The sequence below is a fragment of the Vicia villosa genome, linkage group LG3 (assembly GCF_029867415.1).
Source record: "Vicia villosa cultivar HV-30 ecotype Madison, WI linkage group LG3, Vvil1.0, whole genome shotgun sequence".
Lineage (NCBI taxonomy): Eukaryota > Viridiplantae > Streptophyta > Magnoliopsida > Fabales > Fabaceae > Vicia > Vicia villosa.
In genome coordinates this window covers 198,173,687-198,193,046 of record NC_081182.1, presented here as the reverse complement: position 1 = coordinate 198,193,046, position 19,360 = coordinate 198,173,687, and the positions used below count along the sequence as shown (strand labels likewise).

The following is a 19,360-nucleotide window of genomic DNA, read 5'->3' as shown; positions in this document are numbered from 1 at the left end:
AAAATTTAAAAACTAAGCAAATGACAAAATCAACAAAAACTAATCATATATTCTTGATTCACATGAAATTCTAAGTGAGATAGACTTTTATTTCACCAAATTTGATTGAGTGTTGATCAATTTCTCATTACCTTCAAGAAGCTTTTTTTTCATGTCTTTAATGGAGGCTTGAGAGAGAGAGAGGTAGAAGATGAACAAATAGCACCACCACCATGAAGAGAAGGGGCGCCTCCACCTGCACCAGTGGCCGGCCGGCTGCCCCCAGCTCCATCCCCATCGTCCGCCCCCACATGGGGGCTGCCATGTTTCTTCTTTCCATGGTGTTTTCAGGAGAAAATGATGGAGAGGAGGAAGAGATGGCCGAACCGGTCTGGTCCGGTTCAAACCGGCCGGTCCGATTTATTTTATTTAACTTTTTTTATGTTCTTTTATTCTATTTTCAGCTCATTAACATGACTGTCTCCACCCCACTTTTTTACTATTTTCTACAACATAATTTAAGCCAAATTGCAATTGTTCCAAGAAAATTTTACTTTTTACAAAAATTTGAACGAAATTATCCTCATATAAATACGTAACTTTTTTTTACATTTTTACCTTTTTACCATTTTACCATTTGGAAACGAAAACACTCTGAAAAATTTCTAAAGCACAAACCGGAACACTTTGTGGAAGGCATCCAATTCACATTTTGTACACACCGGAACAGTTGAGGTAAGAGTTCTGGTTTATAAAAAACACACCGGAACATATTTGGAAAGTGTTCCTATTCACACACAACACATACCGGAACCCTTTAGAAAAGTCTTCAGGTTCGCTTGCCTCATACCGAAATACTTTTGTGATCTGTTCTGGTTTAGTATTTTTCATACCGGAACGCATTTATAAATTGTTCCAGTTCAGTCAAATAACATACCGGAACGCATTTTTGAACTGTTCTGATTTGGTTTTTTACGATTTTTTTTAATTTTTTATTTTAAATCAGAAACATGTGCACACTTGGAGCAGACGGGAGGCCTACTAGCAGACGCCACCGCATAGCAGATGAAGTTGGTCCCTTTGTACCAATTCCGCCACCACATGAACCACCGCAGGAGCCACCACAGCCAGTCGGGTTTCTTGAAGGACCTTCGGATCGATCATTACTTGTTCGGTACGAGGATCACGTTGCTCGTCGTATATGGTTCAGGGAGGTATGTGAAATAAATTTATTTATTTTATTCTATTTTTATTATTTCAAAATTAATTTATTATTATATTTTATAATGTGTATTTTTTGTATTTTCAGGAAAGAGGTCCTAAAAAGGAGCTCAAAGTCGCAGGTCATGGGACGAAGCTTCAGGATAGAGTGCCTCAGATGCTCCCACCAGAGATGGAGGCTTTCGTGTCTAGGTCAGGTCCTACTAGTCTCCAGAGAACTAGCCTGACCAAGATAGATGTTAATCTTGTATCAGCATTTGTGGAGCGGTGGCATATAGAGACATCGTCATTTCACATGCCATTTGGTGAGATAACGATTACTTTGGATGATGTTGCCAGTCTGTTGCACTTGCCGATTAGAGGTTTGTTCTGATATCCCGAGGAGCATGTCACCGAGCAGATGGTTGTTGAGCTCGGAATCCAGTATTTGGGAGTGGAGAGGGGTGAGATGGCTCGACATGTGCGTGATTGTCGGGGAGCTTATTATTCACTGCAGTGGTTATATGATAGATTCGTGGAGTATCGTGCTGCCACTAGCTGGATTTTTGCAACAAGGGCATATCTTTTGATGTTGGTGGGTTCTACAATTTTTGCCGACAAGATTTTCACTCTTGTCGAGGCCCGATATTTGCTGCTGTTTAGAGACCTAGGTAGACTTCATGCTTACAGTTGGGCATCTGCTGCACTGGTCACTCTTTATAGACATCTTGGAGATGCATCTATGTTTAGTTGCAAGCAGTTAGGTGGATATCTGTTTACGGTGATTTCCGGTAAACAACCGCTAGTCCTCCAAACTATAATAAATATGATTTGGTTACTCGCAGGATCGACTAGATTGATCCTAGGACACATAGTCGATTAGATTGTTATCAACATTCTTTAGAACCATGTTCACGATTCGTTGTCTTCGACAAATGTTATTCGATTAAAAACATACACTTTTTTAGTGATGACTTGATTATATGCGATTATGACTTTAAAATGTAGACAACGCATATAACATAACATGCAATTCTGTTAAAAAGAATCTTAAAACATAAAACTGTTAAAGATCTTGAAAGTAAGTAACATGAAGATAAATAACATGAAAGTAAATAACATGAAAGTAAATAACATGAAAGTAAATAACATGAAAGTTAAAGATACAGTAACGTAAATGATAAGAAGTAAATTAGAATGCAAGAATTTAAAGATATTCGAAGACGAAAAGCAATAAAAGATAATACTCATGTATTAAGATGGTGGTGTCATACGTACATTTTCTCAGCGAACTCGTTCTCGTTAACGCTTGATACTTGAGTAAATATGTGAGTGATTTGTACAAAATGAACACACGGAATTCTATCATGAAAACTCCTATTTATACTAGTTTCGACCATAACGGCCCTACGCTAATCTGCTGCCACGTTTCTCATAAGAACTTCCAGCGATGACATCTGTGAATAAGCAGTTACGTGACTATCTTCGAATTTCAAATCTTCCCGCCTGAGTCCATCTTCGACGCGTGGCAGTATGCTAATAAACACTTACTAACAAAACACGCTAAATAATAATACTTAAGTAAATTTATAAATTTTGTCTAAGTCTTCGAGGATATATCCTTCCAATAGCTTTCAGTAGCCATCACCTTCATAAAAAACTTAGACATTTCCTGCTATCGAAACATGGCCATCAGTAGCCATTTTATACTTCTCAGAGATGGTCATCAGTAACCACCTTGCCTTCGATTATGCACTCCTTCGAAGCACATATATTTGTTCAACGAAATCTTCAGCTAACAAATTGCCCCCAATAAATGCCTGTTTCGAAGATCAACAGAAATAGGCGTTTTTTGCCATCATAAGATTTCGTCTCTTATTAAGTTTTGATAGTTCCAAGACTACTGACTAAACGTCATAATCATTGATAATCTCTGTTTCCGAAACGTCTTGTCATTCTCAAAATGTCTTCTCATAACTTACATTCCCACGTCCTTGACCTTACTTCCTGATTATTACTCCTATATACTAGGAGTAAAGCTGAATCTCTCGACCGCCATTGGATTAAATCATCATTCGCCACGTGTCCTTTGGGTTTTACCCAAAAGATTTTAAAAAAGGGTTTCCGTTAAACCTTTAAATACTTTGGACTTGCACTCTTTTTACAACTTCTCATTCCTATTTCTCCGTCTTCTTCATCAAACAAAGGAACCAACATCTTCAAACTTTTCAAATCTGAATTTCTCAAAACTCATCCGATGGCTTCATCTTCCAACGTTCTTCAACCTGCTCTAAAGCTCCAATCCACCACACGGTCTGGTGAAAACGAACATATTCCAAACCCTAACGTTGAAGAAGTTCGTGCTATTTACGCTTCCCAGGTAATCATACCCTTTGAACTTTCTGGAAAAACTTTTGCTTTTATGGGTCCATTGCCGGGTGAAGATAATCAAACCCTAAGTAAGTTCTTCCCTGCTTATTATAAGACTAGGCCATTAGTGAGCAAAGCTAACACAAATGAAGAGGGTTGCTCTCCTTCAGGAGAATCTGCTAATGTTGAAGAAACTTCAACCGTAGCCCCTTTGGCTTTGCCAAAAATTAGGTTAAATTATATGACCAACTTTGTAAAAGTGTTTAGGTCACTCCCTTTAGCCAAAGATCCTGACTTATACTTTGCCTGGTTAGAAAAAGTAGAGAAAAAGAAAGAATCTGACTGGAAATCGTTAGGAATCTACGATTTGATCCAACTATCAAAAACAGGCTTAACATATAACCAACCCATGTTAGTAGCAGCGGTCCATTTCTGGGATGCTTCCCACAACACTTTCCACCTCCCATGTGGAATGGTCACCCCTACTCTCTTTGATGTAGCTGCGATTACAGGACTTCGACCAACTGGGGAAGACTTCGATCCCACTGAGATGGATGATGACACGATTGGCTTTAATAATTCGACAGTTACTTATACTGCTTTTATCCAACGACATCATGTTACCGCGAACGAAGAAGTCTCTGATAACGAACATATTGCTTTCTTGGCGCTATGGCTTTCACGGTGTGCTTTCTGCTCAAGATCCATACAAGTTGCAAAGAGATATCTTTGCATGGCTAACCAATTGCATAATGGAAAAAAGCTCAATCTTGGCCAACTACTTCTGGGATTTCTTTATGAAAACCTCAGCGAAGCTGCAAACCTTACCAAGAATTTCCAATCTGGTACCTTACTTTATGCTGGACCTTTCTGGCTTTTGCAACTGTGGCTAAATGCTACGTTCGAAGCTCATCTTCCGTTTCGAGGGAAAATCAAGGAGGAAGATGACAAAATCAGGAATCGAACCATTGAAGGAACTAGGTTGGCTTACCTGACTCCACAAGAAGAGCCTAGGAAACTTCAAGAATGCTTCTTAGCGTACATGATGATGTTTGCCCAACGTCGTCAATTTGATCCGTCTATGGCTCCGTTTGTACATAGAACCAAGGGTCCTGAATGGTTTACTCAGAAATTCCCACCAACATCTCAGGACCAACAAACTGAGCTTATGGAAATTTGGGAATCTTTTCTGACTCCAAGATTGTTCCTCTATCGTCTTCGACCATCGAAAGGGCAATGCACTCTTGTGTGCTATCAACCAAATTTGGTTTCACGACAGTTTGGATTGGTCCAAATAAAACCAAAATGCTTATATGAGAAAAGGAGTCATATATGCTTCCACACCTTATACTTGTCAGAAGAAGAATGTGAAAAGAAAGTTAACAGATATGCTGGCGTCACCAACCTTTCCCCTATTCCTTTCGAACCTTCCTTTTACTGTACACCAGACTTCCATCAATGGTGGACGGATTATTATACTTCTCAAATCCTTGATGCTGATAGTTTGACGCAGGAACTAACTGCAGCTTTTGCTGATGTGCAGGAGCATTTTCGTAAAGGTACTACAACTCATATTAAAGAAATACAAGCTTTCCAAAAATTTTTTGAAACTATCTATAGGCCTGATGATCTTAGTCGGACCGTCCGTGAGGCTGCAATTACTTTGCGCGAAAAGTTTTCCGCCAAACTGGATAAGTTGAAATTGCCCTCGTATGTTCGACCAGAACTACGTTATGAAGTGGCTTTCAAACTTAATCCTCCAAAATTTCCTCCGCTGCCAAGCGCGGATTTTGGTGTGGCTTTGAGCCCTCCTTTTCCAGATTGGTTTGTGTGTGGCAACGTTTTAAAAGATCTTCAAAATAGTAGTAAAAAACGCGCTGAACGGGTGGTTCCGACTAAGCATACCTTGGATACTTTCAAAGGACATCTCCATATAGATCTCAAACACGTTCGTGTCTTGACTCCAATACCTGAAGGTTTGGATTCAGACAATCTTTTCGACTGACTTTTCCTTTTTGGCTGGTATACTAATTTTAGTTTCGACTACAGCTGTTGCTCACAGGAGGAAGATCAAAGAGACTCCTGCCCAAAAGAATCCTGGGACATCCCAAAGCGACAAACCCAGTGAAAGTGGCTCTCTCAATCCTGATAAAAAGCCTACGGTACGCACCTTTTGCGTTCTTAATCTTATATAATCCGTAATCAATAGTCCCTTTGCTTATCATCTGTCTTTTCAGAGTTCGAAGCCCCCAACTGGTCCGAAACGGAAAGTTTCTTCGCCCGCTGCTTCAGATGATGGGGATAAATCTCCTCCTAACACTAGACAAGGACTTAGGAAAAGACAAAAATCTGCTACTCCTTCGAAAAAAGGAAAGGGAGCGAGTCCCTCCAAAACTGCTTCTCCTACTGATAAAGCGTCCTCTGAAGATTCTCCTTTGAAAACAACTAGCAACATACTTGTTGTCGAAAGTCACAATTCAAGTCCAGATAATATCCAAACCAAGGTCTTTCAGGTTTTTCGCATATTAACTTGTGACTTTATCTAAATAATGGGATTAACTTTTCTACCTTGTTATTGCAGGATGATGCTGGTACTGCTACTTCAGGCTTCAAAGATCCTGGTCTTACCGTTGATGTCCCCAAACTTTATGGTAATAATAATCTTTAGCTTCGTTGAACAAACTTGTTACAGGTTTATTCTTATGACTAACTCTGCTTTATTCGACACAGATACTTCTCGAGACAAAGCTCCCGCTCTTTCACCCGTGGTCGAAGATGCTCAGCCCATCAACACTATGCTGCCTGATGAACCCGTTGAAGAAAGTCATTCTACTGATGAGTCTCCAGCTACCCATCAAGACAAAAGTTTGGAAGGCGAAGATCACGCCCTCTCAGGTAGTGACAATGTGAATCTGCATCCTCATCACAGTGACGACACCGTGTCTGAATCAGATGCTACGGAGGAAACTTCCAAACTAGAAAAGCAAAACTTTCAAGAAGCTTCGACTCTTGACACAAAAGCTGATCCTGGGACCACTTCAATGCCTGCCCCTACGCCTTCGGAGCTAGAACAATTAAAGCATGCTGATCCTCTTAGTTTCTTGAAGATTATCATGAATGTGGATGCTTCTTCGTCTCCAAGTCCTGACGCTATTCCAGTTGCGACTGTGGAGTCTGGCAACCAAGAAGACACTTCTAGCGTGCTTCGACAAATCAAAGAGCGGTTCTTCGATGTCAATCTTGTGGATCTCCTCATTCGGGATCCTCTTAAGAGTCATGGTTTACATCAACTTTTGAGAAAAGTAGATTTACTTCAAGTCTCCACAACAGTCTCAGATGTACTTGTTCTGTTAGGCTCCTTGGTTGAGCAACTTCAAGCTGATATCCTTCGAAAACGAAATATCGAAAGAGAGTTATCTGAAGCAATAGCCTCCCGTGATTCTTCATGGAATTCTGCAGTAGATGCAACCCAACGAGGCGAGGTCCTCAAACTTAAGCAATCAGAAGACCAGAAGGCCTTTGATGATCATGCAAAAAATATCAAGATCTGGAAACAAGAGATAAAGGCACTTGAGGAGAAAATCGAGGAAGCTGAACGCAGCCAGGCAACCATCCAACAATCCAATCAAAAGGAGTTGGTCGAAATAGTACAATCAGGGATCACACATTTCGAGGCTGCTCAAAAATTAATTCCTGAGATCGAAAGGTTGAAGAAGCAACGATCGGTGATCGAACTCCGTATGACTTCTTGGGAGTCACAATATTCAAAGATCAAGAATAACCTCCCTGAGGGTTTCAACTAGCTGCTTCGAACCTTATTATCTGTTGCGTTCTCATTTGTAATCGAAACCTCATATGTTTTGTAAAAGCACTTATTTATATGCTTAACTTCTCCCTTAATATAATATTTATCAGCACTATTTCTTAGCAAATCTTTTCAATCTCTTGTCAAAATATATTTTCAGATCCTCCACAGTATTCTTCATTAATGCAACATGTAAACTCCGAATACTCTTCGCGACCTCTTAGCCTTTGGACTTGACGTTTCTACTTCTTTAGCCCTAATCATGACTAACAGTAACGTTACTTTTTCAAAACGTCATTTCAAGACGTGCGTGAATCAGTTTCATGATTGCTGTTCAACTTCCAAGGGCGGGAAACGGCGGATGTAATAACTCCTCTCTTTGAAAAAACCAACTGCAGTCTAATCAATTATTAAGAAACTAAACCAACCTTTAGTATTCCCCTTCTATATAAAGGTCCAATATCACCCTTATTTTCTTCATTCACTCATTCTCTTCTTTCCTAAACTCAGAAAAGAGAAACCATTTTTCTTCCTCCAAAACCTTCTTCTCTTTTTCATAATGGCCGAAATCCTCTCACTCAATGAAATCAAAACCCTTATCCGGAGCGAGTTCAGACTTTCTGAGGATGAACTCCTTCGCCACTTTGTCACTTTTGAAACTTTGTTTGCCAATCAGGAGTTGGACTTCTACTTTGAGGAAGTCTTGGAAGGTGCTGTTTATCCAAACATGTTGGCTGAATTTTGGATGAATGCTACTGTACGCATAGATCCTGAAGGTAGAACCACCATAGATTCTGAGATTCGGCATGCACGTTTCAGTATTACTCCTGCCACCATTGCTCACTTAATCAAGTGTAGTAACTCTGGGGAACGCTTTGATGATGATGTCTTTAACATGACCACGCATCTCATGCTGAGGTCCGTCATGGAAAATGATCCTTTCAGCGCCAGAGTTGTTAGGATCTGGCATCAGATGCTCGTAGGCAACTTCCAGCCTCGGAGGGTCAACGAAAACAACATCTTGGTTGAAGATTTGGAGTTCATCTTCTGTGGTCTTCGAGGGAAGAAGATCAACATTCCTTTGATGATATTCAAAGGTCTTGTGAAAGCTGTCTCTATTGGTACTGAACGGCAGAGGAACGTGACTTGCCTCCCTTACGGAAGACTTCTTTCTTTCATCTTTCAAAGAAAGGGTGTAGTGAGACGCATGCGTGAGGGCGGAGCCATCGACATGTTCGAAGCCGAACCTTCACCCGTGTTGTCCTTGGAGGGTTTAAACCAAAGGATTAACTAACAACTTTCCTTTTTCCTTTGTCTTAGGGTTTTTATGCTTTCTTTCCTTTTTGTTGTACTTTCAGATCCTGTTTGGATCTTTTGTAATGCATGCAAAACCCAAGTTATGAATGACAAATATTTTGAAATTTCTTTAGACTTTTCCTTTTTTAAGTCTGTTATTCTGCATGTAAAGCCATTTTGATCAATATGGCTCATGTGTTTTGACACATGGCTAACCATTTTGGCTTTTCGTGACACCTCAAGTGTCTACGTTTTTGCAATCTTAACTTCGAACATGCTTGGCTTATATTTCTTCAAATACTTCCCATTTACTCTTAAGATCCTACGATCTTCTGCTAATTCTTCAATTTCATAAGCATTGTTCGAAAATGTTTTTAAGATTCGAAAAGGTCCTTCCCAATGTGGGGACCATTTACCAAACGCCTGATTTTTTCGGTCTATAGGTAAAATAACTTTCCAGACTAAATCATTATTAACAAAAGTTTTACCTTTCACCTTTTTATTGTATGCTCTGGATACTCTTTCTTTCTGTCTTTTAATCATTTCCAATGCTCGAAGCCTGTCTTCGTCTAGATCTACCAACTCATTCATCATTAACTCCCAGTAAACGTTGGGAGAAATGTCTGCTTGTCTTTGTATTCTTACTGACTGCAAAAATATTTCGATTGGTAGTACCGCATCATGTCCAAACGTCAACTGGAAAGGAGTTGTATTTGTAGCTTCTTTTGGAGAGGTTCGACAAGCCCAAAGTGCTTGATCTAAAGTCTTATGCCAATTCTTGGGTTTCTTCCCCACATGCTTCTTAATAAGACCAATTATAATTTTATTTGCTGCTTCGACTTGTCCATTTGCTTGAGCATAATAAGGTGTGGATGTTAGCAACTTGAATCCTATTTCCTTGGCAAAGTCCTGCATTTTTCGTCCAGTGAAGACTGATCCCTGATCAGTTGTTATGCTTTCTGGGATTCCGAACCTATATATAATATATTTTTGAATAAACTCAATCACCGCTTCTTGGTCCACATTTGCCAATGGTATTGCTTCGACCCATTTTGTGAAATAATCTATTCCTACCAAAATGTACCTTTGACCTCTGGATGATTTAGGGTGAATTTCTCCAATTAAATCTAAAGCCCATCCTCTGAAAGGCCAAGGTTTCACTATTGTACTGAGTTCATTTGCTGGAGCATGTTGTATACCTGCGTGTTCTTGGCATTCTTGGCACCCCTTGGCAAATTCTATGCAATCTTTCAACATTGAAGGCCAATACATCCCATAACGAAACAAAAGCCATTTCATCTTATGTCCTGCTTGATGTGCACCACATGCCCCACTGTGTACGTTTGATAGAGCCAAGTATGCTTCTGCTTCGCCCAAGCATTTCAGCAATACCCCTTCAGGAGTTTTCTTGAACAATTCGTTCCCCATTAGAAAATATGACAAGGCTCTATATTTGATTTTTCTATCTGTCTCCGTCGAAGGATTCTTCAAATAGTTGATTATTGGGCTCCTCCAATCCGTGTCTGCCAAAGAGTCAATATTTAGGACTTCGAACTCTTCTTTGTTGGCATAACCCAATTGTGAATTCTCTAGATCGCTCGGAGAAAGTTTAGTAGACATTGCTCTTCCTCTTACTTCGATCAATTCTTCCAATTTTTCTTTCGATACTTTGTATCCTGAAGCCAACTGTGCCAAGTCGTTCGCTTCTTGGTTATTCACCCTTGATACATGTTTCAATTCTACGTATTCGAATTTCTTGAGTAGCCTATTTGCAATGACAAAGTACATGATTAGATTCTCTTTGATGCACTTGTATTCTTTTGTTAATTGTTTGATGACCAATTCGGAGTCTCCTTTAATTTCGACTCTGGTTGCCCCCAATTCTAACAAAGCCTCAAGTCCGGCGATTAACGCTTCGTACTCAGCTTCATTGTTGGAGCATAATGGTCCTTCGAGTTTGTACTTGAGCTTTGTTGGAATTCCATCAGGAGAAATTATCAACACTCCAACTCCAGAACCTTCTCTATGTGTCGACCCATCGAAGTACAACTTCCAAGGTTTTAGGTCCACGTAATGCTGATGATTCTCGACCACTGCGTGATCGACAATGAAGTCTGACACAATTTGGCCTTTCATTGCCTTGAGAGGTTGGAATATTAGCGAATATTCCGTTAGGGCTAAAGCCCACTTGCCAATTCGACTATGTAATATTGGCTTGGATAACATATGCTTAATAACATCACAATGAGACGAAACGTAAACATCAACTGGCTTTATATAATACTTAAGTTTAATACAAGAGAAATACAAACAAAGGCAGAGTTTTTCTATAGCAGTATATCTAGTCTCTGCATCATTGAGTACTCTACTTAAGTAGTAAATGGCTCTTTCGATGCCATTTTCATCTTCTTGTGCCAGCATGCTGCCTATTGTTTTGTCTGATGCTGAAATGTACAGGCGCATGTGTTTCTTCCCATTTGGGGGAGATAAGATTGGTGGACAAGTCAAGTATTGCTTTATCTGATCGAAAGCTTCTTGATGTTCAGCACGCCATTCGAACTTTCCTTGCTTAAGCCGTAGTAAAGGCGAGAAGGCTTGCGTGCGTCCACTCAAATTAGAGATAAATCTTCTTAAAAAATTTATCTTTCCCAATAATGATTGTAACTCTTTCTTCGTGGATGGAGATTTGGTTTCCATGATGGCTTTTGTCTTGTTCTGGTTGATCTCTATTCCCTTTTTATGGACTACGAAACCCAAGAAATCTCCTGCTTGTACAAAGAAAGCACATTTAAGGGGGTTCATCTTCAATCCGTGTTTCCTCATTCTTTCGAATGATTGGTTTAAATGATCGAGATGACTCATTCCCGAAGTAGATTTCACCACAATGTCGTCTATATATACTTGCATGAATGTTTCTATAAAGTCATGGAATATAGAGTTCATTGCTCTTTGGTAAGTTGCCCCAGCATTTTTTAAACCAAAAGGCATTACAACCCATTCGTAAGTGCCTATTGCCCCTGGGCAACGAAACGCTGTCTTGGATACATCATCTTCTGCAATAAAGATCTGATTATATCCTGAGTATCCATCCAACATACTTAGATACTCAAAACCTGCGGCTGAGTCTACCAGCATTTCTGCTACAGGCATGGGATATTCGTCTTTAGGAGTGGCTGCATTAAGATCACGAAAGTCTATGCATACTCGTAAAGAGCCATTCTTTTTAATTACAGGCACTATATTGGCAATCCATTCGACATACCTTGTAGTTTGGATAAACTTGCAACGTAAAAGCCTTTCGACCTCTGCTTTAATCTTCGAATGGATCTCTGGCGCGAATCTTCTAGGAGTTTGCTTCACAGGTTTCTTCCCTTCTTTTATCGGAAGCTTCAATTCGACTAGATCCCTTCCTAGACCAGGCATCTCATCATAATCCCAAGCAAAGCAATCTCTATTTTCTTTCAGCATTTTGATGACCGTTGCTTTTAATTCTGGCTCTAATTTCGCGCTGATATATGTTATCCTCTTTTGATCCCTGTCTCCGAGGTTTACTTCTTCGAGTGGATCTTGGGCTAACATCTTTATATTAGAAGCCATTGGGTCTTTTTCGAACCCTAAAGGTTCTTCGTCGTATATTGCATCTAATCTTTGGTTTGATCCTTCGTCCATAATCTCTTCGTCTAGGATCGTATCTTTGGAGTGTTTGAAATCTGTATGCACCTCCAATTCTGCTATCTCTTCTTTGATTTGGATGGTATCTACCTTTACATCTGCTAATTCGGCCTCGAGAGCCGCCTTTTGTTTGTTCTCGGCCACATAGGCCGAAATCCTTTCGAAGAATGAAGACTCAGACATGATTAATGTCATCGTCCCAGCCTGTTGGCCGTATTGCTGCATGATCTTCTAAAGGTGCTGTATCCGTTGGACCATCCATGATCTCTCTATCCCATTGGAATCCGTTTGGGTGCAAAGTAAGATAATACAATGCATTCTTATTTGGGGTGTACATCTCTTCTGCAGTATGACAAGGTCCTATATTTGCCAGATTCCTATCGAAGTTGGATTTATTTACCTGGTTAACTTCAGCCATATAGTAACTCTGATCACCTTCGATGTTCTCTACTATGCCATCTTCTCTCCAGATTGTCACCCTTTGATGCATTGTGGAGGGTACAGCTGCTACCCCATGAATCCATTCCCTTCCGAGCAACAGGTTATAGTTTGCTTTTGCTGGTATAACCATGAACATAGTGGGTCTGGTAACTGAGCCTACTGTCAAATTGACTTGAACAACTCCCAGTGTTTGTCCTATCTTACCTTCATAGTTAGACAGGACCATGTTATGTGGTCTTATGTCCGTATCGAACATGCCAATTCTCTTTATCATATACTGGGGCATCAAATTTACTGCTGCTCCCCCATCAACTAGGACTTTATTGATGCCAACATTCTCAATCTTAGCCCTAATGTAGAGTGGTTTCAAATGATTTCTCATACCCTCATCAGGCCTCTCGAAGAAAGCATTCTGCTCTTCGACTGCACCATTATTTAGCACATAGTAACACACAGGTCTGTGTTTTGCCATTTCTTCGATATCAGCCTCCTCACAGTCTTCTACCTCAGTTTCTTGGTTAAACTCGTGAGGGAGTACGGACACAACATTGCAATTTAAATTTATAGACGAGACTCCATCAGAATCAAAATCATTTGTCATTCTGTCCTCTTCGTTCCAGGAATTTGACCGCATCTTATCTTCTTCATCCAAGAGCTTTTCAGCTTCGAACAATGCACGTTCCACCGGAGGTTTGTTTGACTTTGCTCCCTGGTATGGGACTTGGTTGCTGCTAGTTTCTCCAGTTTCTCTTGGTCTATATTCCTTCTGGGCCTTTTTCATCCTCTGGTGCCTCCTCCATTGGGACCGAGACATAGGGTTTTTTCCCTTATAGTTCTCCAATCGATATGTCTCTCGATTTGGCCTTTGAAATTGTCTCCTATATGCCATTGCGGTTCTTCCTCCTTGGTCCCAACTACGCCATTTGTTGGTTCTTGCATCAGCTTGTACCCATCTATCCCTAGGTGGATCTGCAGGGATTTTGAACGTTACCCTTCGAACTCTAGGGTGTGGACTATCTGGTCTCTTCGTTGGGGTCCATACATCGAAACCATACAGGTCAGGACGTAGCCCCTGAGTTTCTTGATTCATGGAGCAGTGCACACGTTCAAATGATCGTGCTAGCATCTCATCATAGGCTGCCCCACATCTGGGGCAGAGTGCAACTTCAGAGTTCCCCTTGTGGCATCTGATCAAAAATCCTAATAAGCTTTCATCCATCCTTGGGTACACTTGTAGTAAAGGATTTGGTTCTCTCCCTGGGTGTTCCCATCTTTCACGTCGAGCCCTTTCGAAATTGGTTTCGATTCTTCGATTCAGCATGATCGAACACCTTGGGCACATCCATTGTTTTCCGCCATTTCTCTCATGGCAATTCCATAGGTAGTCTTTGAGGCTTTCAGCTCTTAGAGGAACTTTAATACCCCCATTCTGCCTTGTCAGCCGTGTCTCTAGTTCGCCAAACTCAGATGTTGGGTGTCTGGCGCTAACCATGTTGACCACCGCTGGAGCAACTTCAGAGATTTGGATTTTCTGGAGTTTCATCCTGAGGTCTTCAGTGGCCTCATTGCTCTCTTCTTTTGGTGCTTCAGTCATCTCTATTTGGGAAGCTTCTTCAATCTCAGTATTGAAGATTATTTCATCATTCAGGCTTTCAGTAGCCTGCTTTCCGTTGAGCATTGCCTTAGTTTCCGCCACTTCGATCTCCGATACCTCCACCATGTTGATATCTTCTACCTCACAGAGGCTAGCATCAGCAATGTTTAGGGGATTGGTATCGACCCTCATGTGACTCTTGGTCTTGTCAGCAAATTTCAACCTTCCATCATTGATAGCATTTTGAATTAGATCCCTGAAAAGAAAACATTGTGAAGTTTTATGGCCTAAAAACCCATGATATTTACAGAAACCTCTTTTCTTCCGTTGTTCCAACGGAGGAATTTTGGAATTAGGAGGTAGTATCATTTGGCCATCTTTTACTAATAGATCAAATATTTCATCACACTTAGTAATATCAAATGTATAAGTTTTCTTAGGAAACCTATCATTCTTATCATTTTCTACAGGGTTCTTTCCATTTGCAGGATTTAATAGTTTGCAGGCATAAGGTGGTGCCTCTTTTAATTCTGCTAAGTCTATTTCGACTTCCTCCAGGCTATATGAGTCATCGCAAGACTCATCATCAGCGTCTTCGACTTCGACGTACGCTATCCTTTCCTTCTTATGACTTTTGTTAGCCCTAGCCTTTTCTGCTTTCAAGCGTTCGACCTGTCGAACTCTATCCGCTAACTGGGCCATGTCCCTAAGGTATTGGGTATCTAATTTCTTTCTTATTGAGTAGTCTAGACCACCTGCTGCCATTTCGACAAGTTCGTGCTCAGGAACTGTCGTAAAACACCTAGATTTCAACAGACGGAACCTATTCAAATAATCATCAATAGTCTCCGTGAATTTCCTCTTAACACTGGCCAATTCCTTCAAACTTATCTTAGTTTGACCCATGTAAAATTGCTCATGGAACAATCTTTCTAGGTATGCCCACGCATCTATCGAATTGGGTGGCAAAGTAGTGACTCTTTGAACAACCCCATCTGGATGTTCATTTCTACCTACAATTCTTACTCTGGGTTGTTCTTCCTCCGTTTCTTGTCGAACGGGGACGGTTCTTTGACTTGAAGTCTCTAAATTAATTACTGGTTACTGATGACCACTGGACGTGCCAATTTGTTTACGGTGATTTCCGGTAAACAACCGCTAGTCCTCCAAACTATAATAAATATGATTTGGTTACTCGCAGGATCGACTAGATTGATCCTAGGACACATAGTCGATTAGATTGTTATCAACATTCTTTAGAACCATGTTCACGATTCGTTGTCTTCGACAAATGTTATTCGATTAAAAACATACACTTTTTTAGTGATGACTTGATTATATGCGATTATGACTTTAAAATGTAGACAACGCATATAACATAACATGCAATTCTGTTAAAAAGAATCTTAAAACATAAAACTGTTAAAGATCTTGAAAGTAAGTAACATGAAGATAAATAACATGAAAGTAAATAACATGAAAGTAAATAACATGAAAGTAAATAACATGAAAGTTAAAGATACAGTAACGTAAATGATAAGAAGTAAATTAAATGCAAGAATTTAAAGATATTCGAAGATGAAAAGCAATAAAAGATAATACTCATGTATTAAGATGGTGGTGTCATACGTACATTTTCTCAGCGAACTCGTTCTCGTTAACGCTTGATACTTGAGTAAATATGTGAGTGATTTGTACAAAATGAACACACGGAATTCTATCATGAAAACTCCTATTTATACTAGTTTCGACCATAACGGCCCTACGCTAATCTGCTGCCACGTTTCTCATAAGAACTTCCAGCGATGACATCTGTGAATAAGCAGTTACGTGACTATCTTCGAATTTCAAATCTTCCCGCCTGAGTCCATCTTCGACGCGTGGCAGTATGCTAATAAACACTTACTAACAAAACACGCTAAATAATAATACTTAAGTAAATTTATAAATTTTGTCTAAGTCTTCGAGGATATATCCTTCCAATAGCCTTCAGTAGCCATCACCTTCATAAAAAACTTAGACATTTCCTGCTATCGAAACATGGCCATCAGTAGCCATTTTATACTTCTCAGAGATGGTCATCAGTAACCACCTTGCCTTCGATTATGCACTTCTTCGAAGCACATATATTTGTTCAACGAAATCTTCAGCTAACAAATTGCCCCCAATAAATGCCTGTTTCGAAGATCAACAGAAATAGGCGTTTTTTGCCATCATAAGATTTCGTCTCTTATTAAGTTTTGATAGTTCCAAGACTACTGACTAAACGTCATAATCATTGATAATCTCTGTTTCCGAAACGTCTTGTCATTCTCAAAATGTCTTCTCATAACTTACATTCCCACGTCCTTGACCTTACTTCCTGATTATTACTCCTATATACTAGGAGTAAAGCTGAATCTCTCGACCGCCATTGGATTAAATCATCATTCGCCACGTGTCCTTTGGGTTTTACCCAAAAGATTTTAAAAAAGGGTTTCCGTTAAACCTTTAAATACTTTGGACTTGCACTCTTTTTACAACTTCTCATTCCTATTTCTCCGTCTTCTTCATCAAACAAAGGAACCAACATCTTCAAACTTTTCAAATCTGAATTTCTCAAAACTCATCCGATGGCTTCATCTTCCAACGTTCTTCAACCTGCTCTAAAGCTCCAATCCACCACACGGTCTGGTGAAAACGAACATATTCCAAACCCTAACGTTGAAGAAGTTCGTGCTATTTACGCTTCCCAGGTAATCATACCCTTTGAACTTTCTGGAAAAACTTTTGCTTTTATGGGTCCATTGCCGGGTGAAGATAATCAAACCCTAAGTAAGTTCTTCCCTGCTTATTATAAGACTAGGCCATTAGTGAGCAAAGCTAACACAAATGAAGAGGGTTGCTCTCCTTCAGGAGAATCTGCTAATGTTGAAGAAACTTCAACCGTAGCCCCTTTGGCTTTGCCAAAAATTAGGTTAAATTATATGACCAACTTTGTAAAAGTGTTTAGGTCACTCCCTTTAGCCAAAGATCCTGACTTATACTTTGCCTGGTTAGAAAAAGTAGAGAAAAAGAAAGAATCTGACTGGAAATCGTTAGGAATCTACGATTTGATCCAACTATCAAAAACAGGCTTAACATATAACCAACCCATGTTAGTAGCAGCGGTCCATTTCTGGGATGCTTCCCACAACACTTTCCACCTCCCATGTGGAATGGTCACCCCTACTCTCTTTGATGTAGCTGCGATTACAGGACTTCGACCAACTGGGGAAGACTTCGATCCCACTGAGATGGATGATGACACGATTGGCTTTAATAATTCGACAGTTACTTATACTGCTTTTATCCAACGACATCATGTTACCGCGAACGAAGAAGTCTCTGATAACGAACATATTGCTTTCTTGGCGCTATGGCTTTCACGGTGTGCTTTCTGCTCAAGATCCATACAAGTTGCAAAGAGATATCTTTGCATGGCTAACCAATTGCATAATGGAAAAAAGCTCAATCTTGGCCAACTACTTCTGGGATTTCTTTATGAAAACCTCAGCGAAGCTGCAAACCTTACCAAGAATTTCCAATCTGGTACCTTACTTTATGCTGGACCTTTCTGGCTTTTGCAACTGTGGCTAAATGCTACGTTCGAAGCTCATCTTCCGTTTCGAGGGAAAATCAAGGAGGAAGATGACAAAATCAGGAATCGAACCATTGAAGGAACTAGGTTGGCTTACCTGACTCCACAAGAAGAGCCTAGGAAACTTCAAGAATGCTTCTTAGCGTACATGATGATGTTTGCCCAACGTCGTCAATTTGATCCGTCTATGGCTCCGTTTGTACATAGAACCAAGGGTCCTGAATGGTTTACTCAGAAATTCCCACCAACATCTCAGGACCAACAAACTGAGCTTATGGAAATTTGGGAATCTTTTCTGACTCCAAGATTGTTCCTCTATCGTCTTCGACCATCGAAAGGGCAATGCACTCTTGTGTGCTATCAACCAAATTTGGTTTCACGACAGTTTGGATTGGTCCAAATAAAACCAAAATGCTTATATGAGAAAAGGAGTCATATATGCTTCCACACCTTATACTTGTCAGAAGAAGAATGTGAAAAGAAAGTTAACAGATATGCTGGCGTCACCAACCTTTCCCCTATTCCTTTCGAACCTTCCTTTTACTGTACACCAGACTTCCATCAATGGTGGACGGATTATTATACTTCTCAAATCCTTGATGCTGATAGTTTGACGCAGGAACTAACTGCAGCTTTTGCTGATGTGCAGGAGCATTTTCGTAAAGGTACTACAACTCATATTAAAGAAATACAAGCTTTCCAAAAATTTTTTGAAACTATCTATAGGCCTGATGATCTTAGTCGGACCGTCCGTGAGGCTGCAATTACTTTGCGCGAAAAGTTTTCCGCCAAACTGGATAAGTTGAAATTGCCCTCGTATGTTCGACCAGAACTACGTTATGAAGTGGCTTTCAAACTTAATCCTCCAAAATTTCCTCCGCTGCCAAGCGCGGATTTTGGTGTGGCTTTGAGCCCTCCTTTTCCAGATTGGTTTGTGTGTGGCAACGTTTTAAAAGATCTTCAAAATAGTAGTAAAAAACGCGCTGAACGGGTGGTTCCGACTAAGCATACCTTGGATACTTTCAAAGGACATCTCCATATAGATCTCAAACACGTTCGTGTCTTGACTCCAATACCTGAAGGTTTGGATTCAGACAATCTTTTCGACTGACTTTTCCTTTTTGGCTGGTATACTAATTTTAGTTTCGACTACAGCTGTTGCTCACAGGAGGAAGATCAAAGAGACTCCTGCCCAAAAGAATCCTGGGACATCCCAAAGCGACAAACCCAGTGAAAGTGGCTCTCTCAATCCTGATAAAAAGCCTACGGTACGCACCTTTTGCGTTCTTAATCTTATATAATCCGTAATCAATAGTCCCTTTGCTTATCATCTGTCTTTTCAGAGTTCGAAGCCCCCAACTGGTCCGAAACGGAAAGTTTCTTC

The 19,360-nt window shown here is 40.2% G+C and overlaps 2 protein-coding genes across 11 annotated transcripts in view; one reads left to right on the top strand and one right to left on the bottom strand.

Moving 5' to 3' along the window:
• The window catches only part of LOC131593236 (putative disease resistance RPP13-like protein 1), a 76,022-nt gene that overhangs the window by 25,661 nt on the left and 31,001 nt on the right, over positions 1-19,360 (bottom strand). For 9 of the 10 annotated variants that reach the window (XM_058865547.1, XM_058865549.1, XM_058865548.1 and 6 more), the window contains exon 1: positions 132-391. The exons of the other annotated variant lie outside the window; for it this stretch is intronic. The gene's annotated coding sequence lies outside the window, so the exon portion shown is untranslated. Of the gene's footprint in view, positions 1-131; positions 392-19,360 lie in introns of those variants that run through there. 10 annotated transcript variants of the gene reach the window in all.
• LOC131659689 (protein MAIN-LIKE 1-like) lies at positions 990-1,573 on the top strand. The gene is made up of 2 exons (XM_058928845.1): positions 990-1,193; positions 1,289-1,573. Exons 1-2 carry the CDS (start codon positions 990-992, stop codon positions 1,571-1,573), a joined length of 489 nt encoding a protein of 162 aa, XP_058784828.1.

Excerpts from the sequence above, each read along its gene's own strand:
- LOC131659689 (XM_058928845.1), top strand. The coding sequence starts at position 990 with ATGTGCACACTTGGAGCAGACGGGAGGCCTACTAGCAGACGCCACCGC. Across the intron at positions 1,194-1,288 it reads GTCGTATATGGTTCAGGGAG|GAAAGAGGTCCTAAAAAGGA; the intron begins GTATGTGAAATA and ends TTGTATTTTCAG.